Source organism: Oryza sativa, chromosome 2 (genome assembly GCF_034140825.1).
Source record: "Oryza sativa Japonica Group chromosome 2, ASM3414082v1".
Taxonomy (NCBI): Eukaryota; Viridiplantae; Streptophyta; class Magnoliopsida; order Poales; family Poaceae; genus Oryza; species Oryza sativa.
In genome coordinates, this window is record NC_089036.1 from 29,918,463 (window position 1) to 29,942,952 (window position 24,490).

General features: G+C 45.0%; 3 protein-coding genes across 5 annotated transcripts; all 3 read left to right on the forward strand.

Annotated features, from left to right (window-relative positions):
- Positions 1–2,675: 2,675 nt before the first annotated feature.
- On the forward strand, positions 2,676–5,511 carry LOC4330489 (cysteine-rich receptor-like protein kinase 44). 2 transcript variants are annotated; one of them, XM_066307746.1, is made up of 8 exons: positions 2,676–2,825; positions 2,938–3,086; positions 3,209–3,316; positions 3,415–3,560; positions 3,669–3,879; positions 4,312–4,549; positions 4,658–4,808; positions 4,913–5,511. In XM_066307746.1, exons 1-8 carry the CDS (start codon positions 2,788–2,790, stop codon positions 5,240–5,242), a joined length of 1,371 nt encoding a protein of 456 aa, XP_066163843.1. In that variant the 5' UTR covers positions 2,676–2,787; the 3' UTR covers positions 5,243–5,511. The 2 variants fall into 2 exon arrangements, with proteins under 2 accessions (XP_066163843.1, XP_015622616.1); XM_015767130.3 differs by having other exon boundaries at positions 2,814–3,086.
- Positions 5,512–11,244: 5,733 nt separating this feature from the next.
- LOC4330490 (uncharacterized GPI-anchored protein At4g28100) lies at positions 11,245–13,810 on the forward strand. The gene is made up of 2 exons (XM_015769436.3): positions 11,245–12,059; positions 13,331–13,810. The coding sequence occupies exons 1-2, from the start codon at positions 11,385–11,387 to the stop codon at positions 13,709–13,711; spliced, it is 1,056 nt and encodes a 351-aa protein (XP_015624922.1). The 5' UTR covers positions 11,245–11,384; the 3' UTR covers positions 13,712–13,810.
- Positions 13,811–14,757: 947 nt separating this feature from the next.
- LOC4330491 (ATP-dependent DNA helicase homolog RECG, chloroplastic) lies at positions 14,758–24,487 on the forward strand. 2 transcript variants are annotated; one of them, XM_015772121.3, is made up of 17 exons: positions 14,758–15,229; positions 15,305–15,384; positions 15,482–15,599; positions 16,011–16,532; positions 16,618–16,730; positions 18,286–18,520; positions 18,778–18,941; positions 19,255–19,336; positions 19,637–19,726; positions 20,185–20,418; positions 20,907–20,978; positions 21,186–21,338; positions 21,417–21,560; positions 22,500–22,658; positions 23,246–23,329; positions 23,464–24,036; positions 24,153–24,487. In XM_015772121.3, exons 1-17 carry the CDS (start codon positions 15,194–15,196, stop codon positions 24,243–24,245), a joined length of 2,952 nt encoding a protein of 983 aa, XP_015627607.1. In that variant the 5' UTR covers positions 14,758–15,193; the 3' UTR covers positions 24,246–24,487. The 2 variants fall into 2 exon arrangements, with proteins under 2 accessions (XP_015627607.1, XP_015627608.1); XM_015772122.3 differs by lacking the exon at positions 14,758–15,229 and having other exon boundaries at positions 15,353–15,384; positions 15,475–15,599.
- The last annotated feature ends 3 nt before the right edge of the window (positions 24,488–24,490 follow it).

Sequence of the window (24,490 nt, forward strand, 5' to 3'; positions counted from 1 at the left end):
GGCCGCTGCTCTCGCCCACCGCCTTCATCTCCGCCTCTGCTGCTGTCGAGGGCGAGGGCGGCTAGATCTGCTCGTCGGCGGCGCCTGTCCCCTTATTCGCCGCCACTCCCGAGGGCGTGGGGACGGCGGTGACGACGACGCTCGCGCGGAGGTCGACGACGGCTCCATTGCCAGCGGCAGTTTCACCAACACATTCCGCATGGCGGTTCTGGTATGCCATCTCGGGTTCTCGAAGGTGAAGAAGGCACTCAGCCTGGGGTCCGAGCGGCGGCCGTGCGAATCCATCGCCATCGTCCACGACTTCGCCGACCGCATCGTCCACATCGTCGTCGTCCTTGAACCCCATCCCCCGCAATGCCGCACGCCACCCATGGCACGACGAGCTAGGCTTGGTGCTCTCCTCGCCGCCATCTCCCTCTCATCCATGGCTGGGTCGGGTGGTTCGGAGCGCGAGGCTGAGCAGCACGCCGGGGCCTAGGGTGCAGGGGTTGGTCGCCGCCACCGTTGACGTGGCCAAGCAGCGTGGAGTCGACGGTGGCCGCCTCTCCCCATCTGCCATCGGCGGCAAAAGAGAAGATAAGAAAAATGAAGAAGATGATGCTGACACGTGGACCTCACATTTTTCCTTCTTACTTACAGGTGGGTCTCACATATTTATTTTTTTTATTTTTTGCTGACTAGGAAGCCATGTCAGCGAAACCAAACATCTATATTGCCTTGGGACATGTTTTGAACAGTTTTACATAGTTTAGAGGTACATATTTCTTGAATTGCGGTCAGACTCGGCATACAATTGAGGGACGTCAGGTGAACTTGTTTGGTGACTAAAATTTTGGCCCATTCATCCATTCAAATTCTAGGCCATGACTGGTCTCATTTGGAGGCTACTCCCTGATTGCATTGTCACGCTAGAATTCTTTTCTTCGCATGACAACAAGAGTCTGCGATTTGGACTGATGGAGAGTTATCGGGTCTTGATCGTCAACTTAACTTACCCACCTAAATGCTCCACCGCAAGACATTTCTTATTCCATCTTATCTTCCACCCTATTATATGTATCACCCCCATGAATATCGTTTGATTAGATCATGGGGGGGCTTAATCCCCCTACTCCCCTGTCTCGCTCAATCCGTTGCAGGATGCGTATTAAAATGCTCGCTTAAACTGTAAGCCATATAAAATTACCAACTAACCATGATAATTGAGAGGTCATTAGCTCCTTAATATTCTAATAACTAGACACTGCCGTCATGCTATTAATACATACACTGGCTGACTGGCACGCGGACCCTCCCTCCATTGATGTCAATACATTAGACCCACATGTTAGAGATGTAGGCATCGCTCGCATCATCACTATCCTTAGGATGTGTTTGAGAGGTAGAGTTTGGAACTCCATCTCCTTGCACGGAAAACATGATGGTTTATTAATGTATAATTAATTAAGCATTAGCTAAAATAACTTAAAAATGATTAATATGATTTTTTTAAAATAACTTTTGTATAAAAAGTTTTATAAAATTTGTACCGTTTAATAGTTTGATAAATATGTACGTGGAAAATGGGAGATAAGTTAGGAAAGTGAATAAAAGAACTCAGTCTTAGGCCCTGTTTCTTTCAGCTTAAGATTATTCTAATATAGATTATAGAACTAGATTACTATAAGCTGGATTATAATAAGCCGATATAGAATAAGCTGCTAGCTGTTTGTTTCTGATTATTATCTGTTTGTTAGCTGTTAGCCACCCAATAATTAAAAAAAGCAAAAGCACCTTTAGAGTGGCTTACCAGATTATAGTAATCTGACTTATAGATTATAACAATCTATCATAATAAGCTATCTATTTGTTTCAGCTTACTCCTAATAATTTAGATTATAATAGCTGAATCAAACATAGCCTTAATTAGCTCCTCTTTGCAAAATAAAAAGGCGAAACGTGCATCTCCACCACCGGATCCGCCCTACCAACCAGTACAAAATGCCAAATCGTTTTGACCATTTGACGCACAAGGCAACAAGCTCCTACGCCGATGAGGTGGCCCAGCTTGTCATGCTCCCACACGCACACGCACCGCACCCACACCACACCGAGAAATAATTTTCATGGCGTGTGTCCTCGTTTGTCAAAAGGGAATCAAATCAAACACACTTCCAACCCTTTAATACTTCCCCGTTTCATTTCATTATAGCTGTACAAGCCTTACCCTGGTTTCAGTGCCCTTTAATTAGTTCACACGCTCACGTCTCAAACATGGCAGGAAAAAGATACTAATTCCTTTTTGGTGGTTGTCTTGCACACCGCCCCCTTGACAGTCACCTAATCCTGAATCAGCACATGTGAAAAGTTAGCGTTGATTACTTACTCCTACTGTTTGGGTTCACATCACAAGTTGTAGTGGCAGGATTAGATTATAGTACAGCTGGATTAATTTGCGAGAGAATGAGTCAGTCAGGATTGATCAGCAAATCAAGCGATGATGATAAGAACAACTGAACAAAAGCAGTGGACAAAAATTTGGATGATCAGCATCCACTGCCGTCCAATATCAGAAAACAACCAGAATAACAGAGAGAGGGGTCGCTGTACCCGTAGGTGTTCATGTTCCACACAATGGTCAAGCAGCACAATTTGCAGTCCTAAAAGGACAAGCATGAAATATTTGCAGCAACATTTGAAAAACCAGTTCATCCTGCAGCCATCAACGCCCCCTCCCTCTCCATCCCCATACCTGCAGCAGGCAGCAGCATATCCATTTTATTCTCCTCTCACCTGAGCTGTACTTATATGCTCTGTAGTCTGTACACATTGGTGCCAGCACAACAGTAAGCACTAAGCCACTAACGAGCCAATCTTCAGATTAAGGCTAAGCTAGCTAGCTAGCCTGCAACCTCTCTCCAACAACCCAATAGTGACGAGAGGTATATATTCCTGCAGAGAAGCAGTGCAAAATTTCCCAAGGCTTTCTCTCATCAGAGAACTGGTTTTGATGAAGAGCCGGGGAGAAGAAGGCGAGGCTGGATCGTCGTTGTACCGTTTTCGACATCGCCGGCTGATGGATACAACACCCGCGACTGATTCAGGAGGTACGTACGCGCAGTTTTCTTTCTTGCTGAAGATATTGCAGTGTGTGTATGTTCGTGTTCTTGAGTTGGAAGAAGGTGACTGAACTGGCGTCAGGGTACGCGTTCTTGGTTTGTTGCACCAGGGCACTCGAGCCACAATGGGATGCCGATAATGGTGTCGATTCTGGTGGTGGTCATCATCTGCACCCTCTTCTACTGCGTGTACTGCTGGAGATGGAGGAAGCGCAACGGTAAGATCGATCGATCGATCGATTATTCAGCCATGATCAATCCGCAAACGCTGCAAATTTGTGAATTGTTACATTTGGTTTTCTTGGTTCCTTTGCAGCCGTCAGGAGGGCGCAGATAGAGAGCCTGAGGCCACTGTCCAACTCGGACCTGCCTCTCATGGACCTCTCCTCCATGTACGACGCCACCAACCAATTCTCCAAGGAGAACAAGCTCGGCGAAGGCGGCTTCGGCCCTGTCTACAGGGTATGAACACCAGCAAATTTTTCTAGATTTTGTCCTGGAAATAGCACTACTCCTGATATATGCCAATTTGCATCGACTGAAGTTTGGGTTCTTGGATGTGATGATCAGGGTGTTCTGGGCGGTGGCGCGGAGATCGCGGTGAAGCGGCTGTCGGCGAGGTCGCGGCAGGGCGCGGCGGAGTTCAGGAACGAGGTGGAGCTGATCGCCAAGCTGCAGCACAGGAACCTGGTCAGGCTGCTTGGCTGCTGCGTGGAGAAGGAGGAGAAGATGCTCATCTACGAGTACCTCCCTAACAGAAGCCTCGATGCCTTCCTCTTCGGTTCGTCTGCTTCCTCTCTCTTTGTTACTGTTTTTTTGTTTTGTTTTGTTTTGTCATTATAAATTCTTGCAGGATTATAGGTATTTTTTGTGATTGTTTGAATTTGTTAGTGGCTGGTGAGAAACTGATACACATGGGATACGCACATGATTGCGTCAAAGCTGGACTCGTGGTTCTGCACTCTGCATAATTTATTGTTTTTTCGAGTCGTTTAAGTCTAACGAAGTTACCAAATCGATGCAAAGTAGGTCAATGGGAAGCAAACTAGGTCCATGTGCTTCGTGCGTGTAGTTAAACCCGATTGGAATTATAAACTGTTCAGATTAACCGATCTGACCTGTACTGAAGCTCTGTTTCATTTCATCTTGGAACACTGAAAGTCTAAAACTAAAGTAACCATGAGGTAAATCTAATTCGGTTTTGTCTCGTCAGATTCCAGAAAGAGGGCTCAATTGGACTGGAAGACTCGGCAGAGCATCATCCTTGGGATCGCCCGTGGTTTGCTCTACCTCCACGAGGATTCATGTCTCAAGGTCATCCACAGAGACCTCAAGGCGAGCAATGTGCTCCTCGACAACAAGATGAACCCTAAGATCTCCGACTTCGGCATGGCCAAGATCTTCGAGGAGGAGAGCAACGAGGTCAACACCGGACACGTCGTAGGCACATAGTACGTCAACGTATTTGCACTATGTGCATCGATCACCTGATTTCTCATGGCTCATCAAGCACAAATCTTACCTCAACTTGTATTGAAATGAACCGATGGATTTTGCAGTGGGTACATGGCGCCGGAGTACGCGATGGAGGGCGTCTTCTCGGTGAAGTCTGACGTGTTCAGCCTCGGCGTTCTTGTGCTCGAGATCCTCAGCGGCCAACGCAATGGCGCAATGTACCTTCAGAATAACCAGCAAACCCTGATCCAAGATGTAAAAAAAAAATTCAGAAACTTTTTGCATCAAACTCTTTCTGGTAAAAAAAAAAGCAGAGTCTTTTTTTTTTAACTTGTTTGTGTTCATATGAACGTGTGCAGGCATGGAAGCTGTGGAACGAGGACAAGGCGGCGGAGTTCATGGACGCGTCGCTCGCCGGCGACTACTCGAAGGAGGAGGCGTGGCGGTGCTTCCACGTCGGGCTGCTGTGCGTGCAGGAGAGCCCCGAGCTCCGGCCGACCATGTCCAACGTGGTGCTCATGCTCATCAGCGACCAGATGCAGCTGCCGGAGCCCGCGCAGCCGCCGCTGTTCGCGGCGCGGGAGATGAAGAAGGTCTCGGCGTCGGAGTTCTCGCTGGCGATGAAGACGGAGACCACCAAGACGCAGTCCGTCAACGACGTGTCCATCTCCATGATCGAGCCACGATAAAAAAGAAGAAAGAAAAAAAAACGTCGTTTTTTTTCTTCTTTTTTTATTTCTCTCTCTCTCTCTCTCAAACTGTGTTTATTACGAGAGTTTTGATAAGCTAGTGGTGATGGAGATTGAGAAAAATAAGAAACAAATAACAGCGTGGAGATAAAAAAATCGACAGGGAGCTTGACAGATTGTTTCATTCTTTGGTCGTCATACCCACAAGTACTTGTAAATATCATCAGTTCACTGAAAGAAAAAGTACTTGTGAACACTGTTACTAGTGACATCTCTGTTCTTCCTTTTCTTGTTTTAATTTTTAACCCATCAGAAAGTGAACTTTTGGGTGTGGAAAATCTTGCAAACCTGACATATTCCGCAACTAGAAGATGCTCTTCAAATTAACAACGGAACGATAAAAGCGAAATCTCCGATCGATCCATCCATCATTAGCGAACCAGCAATGGGACCTTTGATTGACATGGACCCTTCTGAAAGAAACAGAGGCCTGAAAAATATGGACTCAAAAGGCGCAATCCGGTGCCGACCTGGCCTCCTCTTCCTCCCGAGGTCAAAGAAATCCCGCAAGCATCCAAGCACGCGCGCGCACTAGCGCCTCGTCGTTGAGCTAACCTCGCGGCATCCTACGACCTCATGACGCCATCGCCGCGGCACATACCCCACGTACACCTACTCCAACTAGCGGCCTGTCCACACTTGCCCGAACCGAACAAGATGCCAACTTTTCTGTTTAATTGTGAGAGCGACCCGAGTGATCAACGGCGCCATCATTTGCTCTAGAATTGTACGATCGTTGAGACTGCGGTAAACTTATGAAATGTTGAGTCGTTGTCCATGTACAAGAGATTTGTTTTAAGCGCCCGGCGAAAGAAAAAGAAAAGAGCTTTCATCGCCGGCGTGCGTGCTGGCGTTTCTACCTGATTGTCCGGCCTGACGGCGATGGCCATGACAAGGTAGAAGAAGAGAGAGAAATTATTGTGATTTTCCGTACACCCATCCATGGCACTACGGCAGTATATGTATATACATGTACTCGCGAGCCACGCGATTTATATTTTTTTCTGGCTTGGAGTGCCTTGCACATCATATGCGCTGGTAGAAACGGGATCTAACCACGCGGGCTGCGCGCGCGCGCGGTGGGGGAGAGGAGATGATGAGATACGATGGAGTGCGCCGCGATTGACGGCCGCATATCAGGCTGTTTCTTTTTTTTTTCCCTCCGTTCTCACGTACTCTCTCCGTCCACAAGCTATGGGTTTTCGTATGGGTTTTCGTATCCAACTTTGACTGTTCGTCTTATATGAAATTTTTTTTAATTCGTACTTGCGTTGTTGTTAGATGATAAAACATGATTAATATTTTATGCGTGACTTATCTTTTTAATTTTTTTCATAATTTTTTCAAATAAAACGGATGGTCAAACGTTGGACACGAAACCAGTGTTTGTCTTTTTTTTATTGGAACGGAGGGAGTAGTCACGAGGTGCCCGGGCCCGACGATTTGTAAGCAGGAGAAGGAAACCGGAAACCCGGTTGCCGCGCAAGGTTGGAGTTGGACGACGACGAGTCGACGATACGACGGCACGACGTATGACTGCTCGATTCGACAGGAGGGCCAAGCGAAGAAAACTCGCCTGGATATTGTGGTTTTGTGGCATGTTGGGTACATGGTTCGTCGAAGTCGTAGCCTGCAAAGTCGGAATCCGATGGTACTCGTAGTTCAGTAGCGATGGGCGATGGCCTTTCTCGTGGGAGAAGTTCGGCCCAAGTAGAATGAAGTGGGCCGAGAGAGGCTATGGTCTGGCCCTAAACATGGCCCATCGCTGCGTTGTCGCTCACCGGTCACCACCACCACCACGGCCCTCTTTCTCCTCGTGAGTGGCGAGCCGGGTACGAGTTAGGCCGACGGTGAGGCAGGTGTGCAGCACTGCGGTCGGAAGTTGGTGGTGGCGACGGCGGTGGCGACCGGTTAGTGACAACGCGGCAATGGCGAACAACTCGGGGCGCACTGAGGGTTGAATGCAGGATATATTTTTTTGTAGTGGTGCCGCTACAGGCGATGAGGAGCTCGACGGCGAAGCGGGAGCTCTATAAGGCTCGAGGAGATGGAGGAGAAAGGAGGAAGGGAGATTGACGTTGTCCTTGCTGCCCCCCCACCCTTTGCTGCTGGATTGATTCCATGGGAATTTCGAAGGTTCATCGTCGTCACCTCTGCGCACCAACTCTGGAGGCCCGAGCTCGGTGAGGGAGGCAGATCCAGCAGCATCGTGGCCCTCCACCACCGGGCACACCTGCCGCGCCGTCAACATCACAGCTAATGAGAAGTTGCTGCACTTGTGCGGGGGCACCACTATGCCCGACTCTGACTCCGCCTCACCGCCGTCATTGTGATCGACCACCCCTTTGTCTTTCTTGACCATGTTCGTTGGTGGGACCATGCGCGATCATATCCAACCATGAATAGCTGGGGACGACCACCGTAGGGCGGTGAGCCAACTAGGAGAGGGCGAAGAGGACGGAAAGGGCCTCTCCCGCTCGTGGAAGCAATACCGCTTCCACTTGGTCTTCTTCTTAGCAAGGATAGCGATGTTGGAGACGTCGTCGATGAGCTACCACGATCACTTGGCTTTAAAGGATGAAGACGATTGTCGCACGGATTAGGCTTAGGGGATGCCATCGCCGCCGTGTGCACACCCCAATTCCTTCGCTGCCATCGCCTGCTACCACCCAGCAGCCACCCTGTTTGTGCTGAGAAGACAATGGGGAGAGAGGTACGAGCAGAGAGGGAAGGAGAGAGAGGGGATTACATGTGGATCCCACTTTAGTTTTTAAATTCTTTTTTATGAGTTGGCTGCCATGTAGAAACTATGTTAGCGAAAACCACTCTCAAAACAACCAAGGGTTTTATTTTTCATGGTTTATAAATAGTCGGGCTTGGCAAAGTGATTATACCCGATTTTGCGGTTGAAGGGTATGAATTGGATCCAGCCACTACTTAAGGGAGTAAAAGTGAACTTTTGTCCGTAACTCAAGCTGGGCTTATGACCCCAGCTCTTGTGGGCCGGCCTACTACTCTACTAGGCATCACACCTCTCCATTGCCAGTGAGATCAATGTACATCCAGTAGCATGCAACTCCAGCTCTGATCCCTCCAGGATTTTATATGGTACGCGGTGATGATTCCAACATGCGCGTGCGCGTGCTCGGAGGCGTGTTATGAAACGAACAGCCTCAGCCCAAAAAACCAGCGCGTGCATCAGCATGCGTGTAAACTCGAAGGAATCTCCGGGAGCGAGCGAGAGAACAAGGACGATCGAGAGCCAACAAAACATTCCATCCGTTCAGGTTCAGTAGTAGTAGTAGTAGTACGTCTCGCTTGACACGCTCGCTGGACGCTGGTGGCGCCCGTGACCGACAGCCGCCGCAGGCGCCACGCACGGGATTAAAACCGAGCCAGTGAAACCACAACCACCCGCGCACGCGCGACGCCACACGCCGCTGGTCGTGGCGCCTTCAAGGCGAGCAAGAAATACGTCGCGCGCGCCTCGCTTCCACGCGCTCAGCCGCTCACGCGCCGCGGATGAGAGGCAATCAACCGCGCGTCCGTCGTCCGCCGCCCGGTGCGTGAGACGGTGAAAGCGAGGCTGTCGCCGCCTCACAAGGCTAGGCGCCTCTCGGCTTTCGCAGAATCGCAGTCGCGCTCTTGGCGTGTCGTCGTCGTCGCTTCCGCCGCGTGGCGCTGCTGTGTTGCGGTCCCTGCCGTGCGGTGGAATGCGGTAGGCGACAGTGTTTCGCTTTTGTTAATGGCTCCTGGCTGCAGGGCGTGCAGGCCAGCAATAGCCGTACGTCGTAAGTGTGCTGTAGGCGTGCAGTGAGTGACGATCCCGTGCGCTCGGACGGCGTGTGCCACCATCCGTTTTATCTCCTTGGACGATGCGTTCTGTTGTCTGAATTACTAGTATTACGTTCTCTCCGTTTCGCATTTCTCGTTCACTCTGCCAGCGACTCCTGTTCCAAAACATTCCGTCATACTGTGACTTTGTAATCTGTAAACATTTACTAGGTGGATACTACGTGTGTTTGGCTAAAAACAGATGAACAGACGACGTAGTTATTACTCCCTCCGTCCCAAAATAAATGCAGTTTTGCACTATTCACGTTCAACGTTTGACCGTTCGTCTTATTTGAAATTTTTTTATGATTAGTATTTTTATTGCTATTAGATGATAAAACATAAATAGTACTTTATGTGTGACTAAATATTTTCAAAATTTTCAAATAAGACGGACGGTCAAATGTTGGGCACGGATATCCACGGCTGCACTTATTTTGGGACGGAGGTAGTAACTAAATACTGGTACCATTATCAGCAAGTGAGATGTGATGTCGTTGTAATAACCTACACCCTCCGTTCCATTTTAAGTGCAATTATGAGTTTCCGCACCCAACTTTGATTGCCCGTCTTATTTAAATTTTTTTATAATTAGTATATTTGTTGTTATGAGATGATAAAATATGAATAATACTTTACTCGTGACTTATGTTTTTAATTTTTTTAAAAAAAAATTAAACAAGACGGACGATCAAAGTTGGACGTGGAAAAAAATGGCTGCCTTTAAAATGAGACGGAGGGAGTATTTGCTTAGAGCTCATTCGGTTCACAGGATTTTCAAAACGTATGAATAGGAAAAACGTAGGAATACTATAGAAATATATGTGTAAACCTATGGATTGAAAAACTCAGAAATTTTTCCTATGTTATTGAGCAAACCAACCCAAGAAACGCAAATATTAGGTTGAAGTGGATTATTTTTTCCTATGCTTTTCCTTCAAAAATGGAGGAATAGAAAACTTTCCTATAGTTTTCCTATAGTGCATTCCTATAAAATGAATGATAGTTTAAAACTCATTTCTATTCCTATAATATTTCTTTGCAATTCATTTGAAACGAATAAGCCCTTAGTTTGGCACTCCTATCAGCATGTGTAGCATACTAGCATCTATCCTAGCCTGGTGCATGCACTGTAGCTTCGTATACTACTACTGGTACTACCTCCACCTCCGTCCCAATTCCCAAATTAGATGTTGTTTGATTTTTTGATTCTAACGTTTGGTCTGGTCTTATTTAAAAAACTAGTGCAAATGTAAAAACAGATAAGTTATAATTAAAATACTTTTTGACGATAAAGCAAGTTATAAATAAAATAAATAATAATTTTATAATTTTTTAATTAAATAAGATAAGTGGTTAAATATTTTAGAACGAAAAGTATTTTAGAACGGGATGGAGTAGTATAATACACGCACTGAAAACAAAACGAATATCCACCTACCTTACCACGAGTCGTAAACTATTACGCCAGCAGTAACACATGATACTCTGTGCTCTCTCCAGAATGATTCATGGCAGCATACGAGTAGTAGTATTACCTCAGCTGCAAAGGCTATACGTAGGCTGCGAGATGCTGCTCTGTCTCACATAAACAAAACACTAGCCATGACCGTGACACAAGGAGGGCGTATGTGATGCCTTCAGCCTTCACGCATGAGCAAACATCGAGTGGCAATGTGCTATACGCCATACTAGCTAGAGTAGCACTCGATCAGACGGTTAATTTGAACATTGAAGTGGATAGCAAATGAACTGAAAGCAAACACAGGATTACAACAAAGCTGCTGGTTTTAAGCTGAATTGAGTAGCGAGGTCACTTTAACCCGCCTTCCGCAGCTTCCCTGAAACAACACTCGAAAATGCACAGCCCCACAAAGTTTGACAAGGTAGAAAGAAAGAAGATAGCTCTCTCTGTAAAACGATAAAAATGATCCACAGATGAAAGGAGCTCCCTTTGCAAAAGGCTGCGGCTGGTTTTGCTCTCTGGAAGAACATTATACAAGAACCAATCTAATCATGCGTTCTTTGGCTCTAGACCAGCAAAGCACAAAGCTTTCTCTCATCATTTCGTCCATATAGGCATATAGCCGATCACTCATTCACTCTCCACGCTTTCACTTCACTCGCCCACTCCCACTCTCACTCTCTCAATCCATCCAACCAGAAAAACCACCACGCGCGTGCGCCCGCCGCGCACGACGCACGCACGCACGCGCGCGCGCGCGAGACGCGAGACGAGAGAGAGACGATGCCTCCGCTTCGCCGCCGTCTCCTCCTCCTCTGCCTCTACGTGGCCGCGGCGTCCCGCCTCGCGCCGTGCTCCACGGCGGCGGCATTGCCGGACCCGGCGCCGCTCGACCCGGCGCTGATCTTCCCCTCGGCGACCCCGGCGCAGCCAGGGAGCGCCACGATCCCGGCGTTCCCGGAGCAGTCGGACGCCGCGTCTGGGACGTCGTCGACGTGCCCGCTGACCCCGTCCCCGTCGCTCCTCCCGGCCGTGACGTCCTCCTGCGTCGACGGCGGCGGCGCGCTGACCACGAGGCTGCGCTGCTGCCCGCCGCTGGCCGCGTGGCTGTTTGCGGCCTACGCGCCCGCGGCGCTCGCGCAGAGGCCGGCCAAGTCGGCGGCCGCCGCGGCCGTGGACATGCCCGTGCCGCCCGACGACTCGGAGGCGTGCGCGGGCGCCGCGGACCGCGCGCTGCGGGCGGAGGGGGCGGCGCTGCCTCGCCCGCCGGGCGCCAACGGGACGTGCGACGTGGCGTTCTGCTACTGCGGGGTGAGGCTGAGGAGGCTGACGTGCGGCCCGCCGCCGGCGGAAGGCGGGCAATGGGCTCCGGCGGACGCGGCGGCGAGGAGGCTGGAGAAGGACTGCGCGGAGCCAGGCGTCCCCGGCTGCTCCAAGTGCCTCCGCGCCCTGACCACGGTGAGATCGATCACATACTAGATCACATCTTAGTACTACTATACCACGTACTCCTACTTTGCATTAAAACCTCATGAACATGATAGTCCTAGAAACAATTAAAACATTTAACGCATCTACTTGAATGCTTGCTTCTGTTCTGTCAGCTATGTTCATTAACTGATCGGTTCAGTTCGACAGTTCAAGTTCAGATTGTCAGCTGCTCGATCGTCAGTTAAAAAGGTTCCTTGCACTGATCTTGCAAATTCATGCAGTCCTGCACAGTGAACAGGCAACGCCGATGTTCTCATCACGTATATATTACTATAAAAATCATATTAGTCACTCACGAGAGTGATAATACTCATTTGAGCCATGACTGCATTGCGCCGTTGCTTCTTAGCAATGCTCTTCTTGGAGACATGGCGTTTAATGAAAGCCATGGACAGGAGGGGAGCCACTAGCATACAACCAGGGGTACCGTCTCTGTTGCCTGGTGTGGCGTGTGTGTGCCCTAGCTGCTGCTGCCCTGCCAGCATTATTGAAGCGAGTGACCAGGAATGATGAGATCTGGAGTCCGGGCCTGTTGCGTAGGCCCTGGAGAATGATTTGTTCGGAACATGCCTCCATTCCCCTACCCCCTTTGATTGCCATAGCGTTTGGGGGCACAATTACAGCATCATCGTCCTTTCCCACATAAGGAGTCTCGTCGCTATTAGAAAGACCGAATCATTTGCTTAATTTGTTAACAAACGAGCCATTTGGCCTCCAACTTGGTTACCGGATAGCGTGCAGAATGTTAGGGGGTGTTTGGGAGAGAGGGGCTAAAGCTAAACTTTATCCCCTCTCTCCCAAACACCCCCTTAGTATAGTAGTGATACTCCACTAGAACTCTACTAGCGTATACTATATCATCTAAAATGGTATAGTAGTGTTACTAGTGTACGTACAAAATTTGTCTTTTTTTTTTGTTTGGGGCAGTGCTCTATATGGATTGGTACTGATAGGTTCTTCCAAAGATCTTAATGCGTCGTAACATGCATGGCACGTAGAAGGCCATGTGTGCCAACAGTAGAAAGCAGAGAGCTCAGGCTCGGGCTGTCACTTGTCATAATTCTGTGTTCATGACTTCAAGAATGTCTGTAGCGTAAGGTAAATTTTACTGTAGTAATTTTTTTTTGTTGTTTTACTTCGTCCGGTTGGTGTCCATTAATTGTGGGTTAACAGTACCACGGAACTAGTAAATGCCATTACTGTTCATTCTGTCTGACGCGAGCCTGGTGATGCCGCAGATAAAGGCCGGCTCTGGCGGCGCCGCCGCGGCGGCGGCAGCGGCGGCGAAGAAGAAGCAGCAGCAGGGCGGCGCCGGCGTGACGGGCGAACGAGAGTGCCAGCTGATGGGGATCATGTGGCTGCTGCAGCGGAACGCCACGCGGTACGGCGCGGCGGCCACCGCCGTGATCCAGGCGCTGATGGCCGCCGACGAGGCGTCCGCCGCGGGCGTCGCGGCGGCGGCGGATGGGCCGGCGGCGTGCTCGCTCCCCGTCGACGACATGCCGCTCGCGGCCGAGTACGCGAGGTTCAGCGACGCCGGCGGCCCGCCGGCCGTGTCACGCCTCTACGTGTTGCTGCTGCTTGTCGCGTTGTTCGGTGTTGTTGCCTACGCCCTGTAGCACTTGTGATTGGATTTATTTTTTTGTCAAATGGTCTATCCTGTAGCCCGGTCACTTGGATCTATATAACAGTATCGTCAGAACTTCTGTTCTGTGGCACATTGCAGAATCAGAATCGATCAACAGCACAAAAATCAGTCCGTTTTACTCAGTGTAAACTTTAGCCAATATACTGTCTATTCGAAATCCACAAGTCAGTGTAAACTTTAGCCAATATACTGTCTATTCGAAATCCACAAGAAACAATCTATTTGAATCGAGTTTGAAAGTCTGAAGACACAATGGCTGTCATGATTCAGCAACCAGGTTGCCAGAAAAATCCAAATTCGATATATTGCATCCAAAATCGGATGCCCAACTTGAATGTAGGGCTGCAACCAATCAAATATGACAAAAACAAAAATAATGCCACTGGCAAATATCCAAATCTAAAAAATGTCATCGAGTAGTGCGAATTTCACAAAATAACATCGTGCAAGTGACATTTCTTAGAAATACCTTCTTTGCTAGGGTTCCATCAATTCCATCCCGTTTAATGCACAATTCATCCTATAGCACTTAATGGAGGTTTGCTAATGAAACCATACAGATAATGGTATTTCTAAGATAAAGTCACTTGTACGATGACATTTCATGGAACTAGCACATGTCGATTATATTTCTTGCAATTAGAAGTTTGTCAATGATGGGCCTGTTCACTTTGTTGCCATTTTTAACCATATCATTTTTTTAAAAAAATTGCCAAAAAAATGTCTATGTTTAGTTTGTTGCCAAATTTGCTAAATACATAAGAAATCATGCCAAAATTATACCAAAATTAGGTAATGTTTATTTTGGCTACAATCTGAACAGGCCCGATATTTTTTTTGGATTTTCTCAACAAATTTTTGTGGGCCTCTTTGGGTCGCAACCAATCCATCTATGAATGGGCCTGGATTCCTATGGGCCTAACCGGAACTCGACCACCTTATCCTGGGCCAGCAGGAGCCAGCCCAACTTGCGGAAACTCCATTCCATCGTCTCCGACTCTTCTGCGCTCCCCTCTTGTCCCCTACCCAAACCCCCACCACGTACGGCCTCCGTCCCCTTTTCCGGCGACGGCGACGGCACTGCACCGCCCGCGCCGCCGGTGAGGGCCTCCACTCCACTCGCCTCCACGAGAGGGGGGAAAGACGACCTCACCTCCGCCGCTGCCGTCCCCGGAAGGCGCGCGCGGTCCGGCGAGGCTCTCGCGTGTCCCCGCTCCACGTTAGGTTCTCGCGCTTCGTCTCTCTCTCTCTCTCTCTCCCGCTGCCTTGCCTCTACCCCGCCTCCCTCCCACTCCCGCCCCTTCGCCGCCGCCTTCCATTGGTAACCCGGAGCGCTCCATTAGTGTTGGGCACCTGCTCGTGCTCTGGTGGTGTTTGATGGTGTTCGTCTCCGCGGTGGATGAACTGAGCGCTGCGGCGAATCGGGAAGGTTCTCTCCTCGCTGGCCGCACCCATGATCGCCTCCTCCTCAGCGCAATCATGGATTAAGGTATGGGCGTATGTCGTTTCTCTTCACATACTATCCCCCTTCCTTATCTGAAATGAGGTCGCTTCACTTCTTCAGGGTCACACCAATCAATTAGCGAGGGTGTTTTCTTTGGATTTTCGCAGAGGGCGCTCTAGAAGGATTCCTTCCAGAATGAGGTATTGATTTTGTTAGGTTCCCCTCCCCTTGTGGGCAATTTGTGCTTGTGGCTAGAATAGCGAGTTAGCAACTAGCACTGAACTGTTCAGGTTGCAGGTCTAGCAATGCTCTTGGCTCTAAGCTCTTCCGGTGGTGTTCGCGCGAGAATCACACGTCCGTCAGGAAGCTGTTGGAGGTGGATGGCACGTCAGAGAGATCAAAACTCCTGAACAAAGTATGTGCCCTGCCAGCAACTGGTTGTGTTCACTTGTTAGTGTTAGCCTTCGATTTTGCAGGCATCAGTAATGAGTTTAGTTCTGTATGTTTCATCTGTTCAATCGTTCCACCATTTGGGCTCTACCAAGTGAAAGCTATTTATATTTCCCAAGTCCTCTAATTATTGTTGTGAGTTCAAACTAGTGCATAGTAACCTTGTTTAAATACAATGCGCATATACTTGTACATTAACTTCCTTGATGTTATGACCTTTATAGTTTAAGCCTATGCAATAGCTCTACTTAATGACGTCTGGATTTGATTTGCACGGCTCTCTGCTTGATGCCACTCTTCACTAATAATGTCACACAACTATTCATCTGTACTTGCTGTGAACAGTGAACATTGTCTGGATTATTTATGATTGCAGGTGTCTGTTTTGATGGGTTATAGTAATACACAAGAATTAATTGAGCAAGAAAGAGCCCGCAGAGGATCTGCTACAGAATTGATCAGTGTATGCAAAGAAATTGAGTTCCCAGAAATGTGTGCAAAGTTTCCATGCATAAAAATTGGTGATTCATCACCTATTGAACTATATGCTGCTGCTGCTAGCATGAGTCAGAAAGAAACTGTGCTTTCTGAAAACCTCACGAATTTCATGCGAGAGTCCGGTGGAAATTTTGGGGCAGCTTATGAGTTTTCTGACAAATGCCATCCATTAGATCCAACCCTTACAAACGTCGATCACCTATCAATCAGTGAAGAGAGTTCTCTCACAGCACAGTTTGTTTCTCTTGAACCGGCAGTTGATACCGATGCTTGTCCAGAGTCATTGGCAGTGGCAGATGCTACAGTTTCTGATTCTAGCATCTTGGACAGAAGTATAAGATGTTTTCCCGGAACAACTAGTAGGCAATATCGCCAGCTAGAGGATGGTGGTTTCCATACGGTACTAGCAGCAGATACGCTTCAGTATTTTTTTTTTCTTTTGATTTGATAGAATTCTTAGCATGCAATATATTTCTTCTCTGCAGGTACGGAAATTGTTGCAGCATTTTCCCCGGACCTATGCAGATCTACAAAATCCTCAAGGTTCAATAGAAGAGGGGCAGTACATCATGCTGTTTGGAACCGTTGTATCTTCCAGGTAATTGAATAATCAGAAATATGATGTTTTCCACTGTCTTCTTCTTCGGCATTAAACTTGCCATATGTTAATTATGTGGCATCTCCCGAGCTTAGTCTTTCCATAAAAATCTTTTGGCATGTGAAGGATATCATTTCCTTATTTGAATTGATGCCCTCGGATTGTTAGTGGTATTTAATATCAGATCATTCTTGTTGAGTAAAATTCTTAATCCGATAATAAAGAAGAATTGATATGGGATGTGCCATCCTATCACAATGACACTAGGGCCACACTCAACGTTTGGTCATAATAATCCATGAAATTTGTACAGAAGGGCAGTATAGTTTGGAGGAGTGGAATGGGTATTTATATAGTCAATTCTCTTAACCCTGTAAAATTTAAATGAAGACCTACCATTACTACAATTTCTGGAGTTTGTAGGGGAATTAGTCAGAAATGAGTTTATAGAGTAAATTTGAGTCTGCTGGGGGACAAGAAGATTCTGTTAAAATCATGGATCTTTTAAGATGATCTTATTATTATTTCTAAATATTCATGTGACCGATGCCCCTGCTGGGATCATTTGGGGAGTATAAGTTAATATTTCAATTAGTCTTGCTCCAGTCCAAGGGAACATATCCTATGTATACTGCGCCGTGCACACCAACTAACAAATGTCACCAAAACTTCTGGAAAAAAATGTGCACGTACTTCCAATAGTATTACACCTATATGCAAAGTCTCATCTTCAAATTCAATATATTTTAGCCGTAACATAAAAGACAAAATTCTGACAGATATATACTCTTAAAACTATCAGATTTTTCTTTTCTTTTCGTTATGGCTAGAATATAATGAATTTGAACTTTATACTTTACAGGTATATGAAATACTATTGGAGGTACATGTATATATATTTTTTAGAAAATTTGGTGACATTTGTTAGTTGGTGTGACGGAGTGTGCACCGTAAGCTTGTGTGCATGGGATACGTTCCCTTGCTCCAACTGCTGGCCTTGATCCTATTTGTTGGAGTTGGTATAGAATTGTCTTTTCACTCTCTTGACTGCTGTGATATGACAGTGCTTGTGTTATAGCATGTTTGTAAAAGTTTCCCCCATTTCTTTGATCTTGCTCATGTGGTGGCATTCAGTATATTGTGGTACAATTTTCGATGCTATTAAAAGGACGTTTTACTGTGGATGTTGTGAACACATAGAAAAGTTATGTTCATGTGTGTGAGCGAAATGGTTAGGTTCAAAATTATTAGTTAAAAATATTCAATTCATAGATTGGCTGATTATTCCCTGCAAAGAAAGACTGATTACTGAAAAACATAATTAAGCACTATGAGTCCAATTGAAATGGTACTCCCTCCAGTCACAAAAGATTGCCATATTGGAATTTTCAAAGTCAGTAAGATGTAACTTTGACCACTTAATTCTTTTGCATAAACCCAAATGTAGTTACATAAATGTATATTATGAAAAATTTTCGTATAACAAACTTGGCTAGGTCATTTTCATACGCCAAAAACCTGTACTCTAAACAATAATTATCGTTTGTTTTCTCAGGGGAGCCAGACTTAAGCACACTTTAGGTTACCTTGAGGTTGTTGTTAGTTGTTCAATAATCGAGAGTGAGTTAAGCTCTTCAGTTAAGAGTTGTAACTCTCAAGCAGAACAAAAGAAGACAATTCATTTGCACCTCAAGAAATTTTTCAGCGGCACACGCTTCTCTTCTCCATCTTTTCTTAAGTGTATATCATCGAAGTACAAAGAGGGGGATCTTGCTTATGTCAGCGGTAAGGTTGGTGAACTAACATACCTTTTCCTGTTACATGCTGCTTGTCAGACCTTTCAATTTGTCTTTATTTGTTGGTGATGCTTCACTACAAAATAATTGTAATCCTAAAATTTGTGTTGGTGCAGCCGCACATTTGCTTTACAATGACATAAAAGTAGCTCTGCTATACAGATGTTTTCACTTATGCATGTAATGGACTGCACTTTGTAGCCTCACAGCCTATATGTGATTATTAAGCTTAGCTGATTTTGTTTGCACAGATCAAGAAGGCGCTTACTAAAGACCATTATGATTTGAGAGAGTACACTATTGACATGCTTGAAGAAGAGGAACAACAATGCACCCTGCTTGACAGGAAACCATATCCTATATACCCATCAAAAGCAGGATTGAAACCAAGTTTGCTGAGCCTCTCCATCTCAAGGTCAGTGCAAAGCTTGTGTGCTTTTCTAGTTTCTAAATGAAAGCTGAGTCGGTGGGCCCTAAGTGATGTTCCTCTAAGTTCACAGCTATTTTAAAGTGATCATAGTTGAAAGATGCCGATTCCCCATTCCTAAAATATGATTCAGCTAAATTGTACCTAAGTAATTTAAATTATGATGATACTTAAGGGATGACTGCAAAGCCCAAAGGATAAAGAGTAAATCACCTTAACTTAATATGAAATGCATGTAGTTCGATATTATTATTTTCCATCTGAATATGTAGGAGTAATAATAGTTTACAATTGTGCACAGGGCCTTGAAGATGCTGACGCCAGACATTGACCCTATGCCTCATGAAGTTCTTGTTGAATTCAACTTGCCCAATCTCTTTGATGTGAGCAAACCATCTAATTATAGTTCCCTTACTAAATGCTACTCATACAAGTGGAACCTAGAGATGGATGGACTGTCGGATTTTTTCTTCTTGCTATTGGATATCTGTGTGGTAATCACACGTGTGTGCTAATATATTAAAATCACTGGATATACGTGCCAACATGTTCATGTACTCTTTGTTGACTATTACAAGATATAGCTTCATTCTATCTGTTTGAATTTCTGTTATATGATGTCATCATCATGTGATCTGTATGCCCTCCTAAATGCTGTCCTCAATATTCGTTTTGGTTGTTAGGCTTACATGGGAATCCACAAGCCTAAGAATCGAGATGAAGCCGATTTTGCTCGGAGAAGGCTTATTTTCGATGATTTCTTTTATCTTCAGGTATTACCATATATTTCTTTCTTGACATAACAGTAGAAGTAGCACAGTCATATGAGTCAGTAACAGTATATATCACCACCCCTCTCCCTTCAGATGGTCTTCCTTTTCAGTGCTGTGTATTTAATTTTGTTGTGTGTGGGTGTGTGTGGGTGTGTGGGGGGGGGGTGAATGGATGGGCGGGCACTCGCATGTGTGGCAGTGGGGTGGGGGTTTCAGCATTTTTAGCAATCTTCAAAGTACAACTCCAACGGTGATGGCATCTATACAGGAGTGCATTTCCTGGGTATTATTTTTGTTATCATTTATATGCTTGTCAGCAAGCAATATTTTTGTTTTGCTTAAACATGGATATCGATTTGCGCAAATGTCATGTCCTTCAAGTTCATATTATCGCATCTTGTTTTTAAGTGTGCAATTAAGCATATGCAATGATGGAAACATTTATCATCGTTTTTCAGTTGGGAAGACTGTTTCAAATGCTTGAAGCTGTTGGTACACGGGTTGAGAAGGAAGAATTGTTATTGAAGTGCAAAAATCATGAGCTAAATGCTGTTGGTGCTGACGAGTGGTCTCCTCTTGCAAGGAAATTGTTAAAAGTTCTTCCTTATTTGCTTACTCCTAGTCAATTGAATGCTGTTAAAGAGATTATATGGGATCTCAGAAGACCAGTTCCTATGAACAGACTCTTGCAAGTAACTATTAATTGCACATTTCTTGGTTCATTAACTTTCTTGCTCTTGTTTCTGGAGTCTGGACTTGTTTACCAGTCAGTTGCTTGATGCTCCTCTGTAATCAACTCTAGTATATCTTGGCTCTAATATCACTGGTCTACTATTGCGTTGTTTTATTTTGGCCAGTTTATTTCAAATGTTTCGATCTTAAGCAAAAATATTTGAACCAAACTATTTTCTACCATTCTTAAGCACCAAGTTCGTGGACAAGAAACTTGCAATTGACTGGATGTAGCATTCCATTTTTCTTGGGGAAATGGAACATGGGGGTATACCTCATATGGGGGAAGAAAATCTTAAGTACCAAGTTACAGGTTCTGGCTGTGGTATTACATAGTGAATTAATGATTCTGTTTTCCTTTTTATATATAATTGGTGTTCTTCAAATAACAACTATTGGGGCTTATATGCATCTTGCTGAAGACTTGAAAGCCTTCTTTCTTTGACAGGGTGATGTTGGTTGTGGTAAAACCGTAGTTGCTTTCCTTGCATGCATGGAGGTCATTAGCTCAGGATTTCAGGTATCTATACTACAAACCAACATCCTTGCCTTATGTACTGTATATAAAAGGATTTTATCAACTAAAAGGACAGCTTACTGAAGCAAACTAGATGCTTAATCCAAATAGGATATACACGAAAAATGATTATCTTCCTCCTAGTTGTACTCTTCAGTTCTTCATTAATGAGATGTTAGTCTAACATATACCTTGTAAAATTATTTCTAGGCTGCTTTCATGGTTCCAACGGAGGTTCTTGCCCTCCAGCATTATGAACATCTAACTTCATTGCTGGAGAAGTTTGATGGAGATGAATGCAAACCAAACATTGCTTTACTAACTGGTTCAACTTCCACGAGGGAATCAAGGATTATTCGAAATGCAAGCATTCTTTCTAGACTCTCAAGTTCCCATACGCATAGATTCATATATTTATGTGTTATTGTTATTCTATGGCAGGGTCTCAAGACAGGAGAAATAGCAATGGTCATTGGAACACACAGCTTAATTGGTGATAAAACCGAATTCTCAGCTTTGCGCATCTCTGTTATAGATGAGCAGCAGCGCTTTGGTGTTGTTCAAAGAGGAAGGTTTAATAGTAAGGTAATTTGCTGAGCATTTGCTATTTACATTGAATAAAAACCATACACGTCCTTTTTGACTGTTACTTTTTTTGCGGGGACTTTTTGACTGTTACTTTGCTCCTGCATTGTCACTCATTCTGTAAACCTTGTTGTTGAATAAAATCACACACATCCTTCGTTTACTTACTTTGCTCCAGGATTGTCACCCATTCTGTAAACTTTGTTGGCAAACTTAGAAAGAAAATTGCTAATTACTACTCCTTCCATCCTAAAACATAGCAGCTTTTAGCGTTCAAAATTTGTCCCAAAACATAGCAACTTCTCCATGTACTTCATCATCTGAACCAATCACAACCATCTCTCATTTAATTTCCCCACCTACTTCCTCATCAAAACCAATCCTAACCATCTCTCATTTAATTTCACCTCTCTCCTTAATCTCCATGAAAAACTCTAGAAGTGCTTATATTTTGGGGCTTAGGGAGTAAGAAGTATGCCTCTGGATTTCCATGTTCGTGTATCTTATTTTGTGGTAAGATGGGCCAGAGCGTTCCTACTGACTTTTTTCTTCTTTCTGTTCTTACAAACTAGCATATCACTGCAGAAAATGACCCATCATTACAATTTGCTATTCTTGCTGTTATTACAATAGCTAGCATATCATTGCAGAAAATGATGGTAATAACGGGTTAATGATAATTTTATTTAATAAAAATCCCAATTCAATGGGTAATATGCTAGTGATTATATAAAATGCTATGGTGAAAGCCTTCAAGGAGTGTGCTGTAGTTCTCAAGGCTGCCTAATTGTCCAAAACAAAAGATAATGTATCTGGTACTTACACTTGAGTATTTGATATCCAAACCTCGTTGCATAATTCATGTCTTTCTTATTTTGGTTTCAAATTTAACATAGTTAACATTTGTTTGTTAATACAAATTACTGCCATTCATTACAGCTATATACCCCTTCCACGAAATCGAGTGATGATGATACAATCTCAGACGAGAATTCCGCTTCTGAAATATTTATGGCTCCCCATGTTCTTGCTATGTCCGCTACTCCAATCCCAAGAACGTTGGCTCTTGCTCTGTATGGGGACATGTCCCTTACACAGGTATTTTACAGGCTTATGGCATATAAGGCTTCGTTCGTTTCTTCTGTTTGGTAGTTGATTTTCTGCACACGCCAAACGAGAAAGCTCATTAGTACATGATTAATTAAGTTTTAACTATTATAAACTTGAAAAATGGTTTTCTTTGATTTTTTAAACAACTCCTATATAGAAAACTTTTATAAAAACACAGCATTTAATAGTTTAAAAAACATGCTAACAGAAAACGAGGAAGTTGAAGTTTTGAGTTGAAGAAAAGAACATAGCCTAAATTGAGTATTCCAAATACTTACTCATTGGAAGTAAAATGTCATATCGCGTACTATGTGGGGCACAGGGTGAAAACTACATACATCGAGGGACTAATTCTAGGCTAGCACAATTATATCTTTAACAACTAGTAGTCCACCCTGTTGTTTTCCAGGATCCGCTACTTTATGACTTCACATATTGGATAGGATATAGTGCAAAAATGTTCTTGCATTTTTCATTTTTCATGTTCCAGGACCTGTTACTTTAACAACTAGTAGGGTCTTTCATTTTTCACAGCTATTTCAAATCTTTACAATTGTGATCCACGTTTCTTATAGATCACGGACTTGCCTCCAGGAAGACAACCTATAGAAACTCTTGCTCTTGAAGGAAATGATGCTGGTTTTGAATCTGTCTTCCAGGTGATGACATGACTTCATTCAATATTTTTTCTTTTTGTTTCAGATCTTTGTTGTTTTCCTTTTCTGTCCCAATCTGCACTTGGATATGGTTGGGATCAATTTGCTTATCATTTTTAAATACTTATGGCTTGAAGATGATGAGTGATGAACTGGTTGATGGAGGCAAGGTCTACCTCGTATATCCTATCATAGAAGAATCAGAGCAGCTACCACAACTTCATGCAGCAAAAGCCGAGTTTGATTCCATAAAGCAAAAATTTGAAGGTTATCCCTGTGGGCTGTTGCACGGTCGCATGAGGAGCGATGAGAAGGATGGAGCCCTCAGCAGTTTTAGATCCGGGGAAACACGTATTCTCCTCTCAACACAAGTGATTGAGATTGGAGTCGATGTTCCTGATGCTTCCATGATGGTTGTCATGAATGCTGAGAGATTTGGAATGTCTCAGCTGCACCAGTTAAGGGGTCGGGTAGGGCGTGGCGAAAGGAAATCCAGATGTGTGTTCCTATGCTCCACTCCTAGCGCGCTGCCAAGGTTGAAGGTGCTTGAGAAGTCATCCGATGGATTCTACTTGGCTAACGCCGACCTGCTACTGCGTGGCCCTGGTGATCTACTCGGCAAGAAACAGTCAGGGCATCTTCCAGAGTTTCCAATAGCTAGACTGGAGATTGATGGCAGTATTCTACAAGAAGCTCATCTTGCTGCACTTGTAAGTTCATTTGCTAAACCCCAATTCGTGTTGCTATTAATGATCAGACAACTCTTCTATCACTGTAGTATATAACTTATTTGTTCATGTTTTTAAAAGTAGCTTTTTTGTGGCAGAACGTTTTGGGAACAAGCAACGACCTTGCACAATTTCCAGGACTAAAAGTTGAGCTCAGCATGAGACAACCGCTGTGCATTCTTGGAGATTGACCTGTGATCTTTACTGAGCAGACAGTGCAGTGAGAGTGTGACACTGAACAGCGTTGTAGTGCTCATTGGGCAAAGCTTTTGCATTCTGGCTTGTGCGGTGCAGGTGAACAATCCTTTTTCAGATGCTGGCAAGATTGCAAGTTACTACTAGTAGTATTTTATCAAACACTTTTTTTAGCAATACCTGACCAGTGATAGATGAAAAAAAAATCAGTAACATAATTTCATTATCATCCCAAAAATGC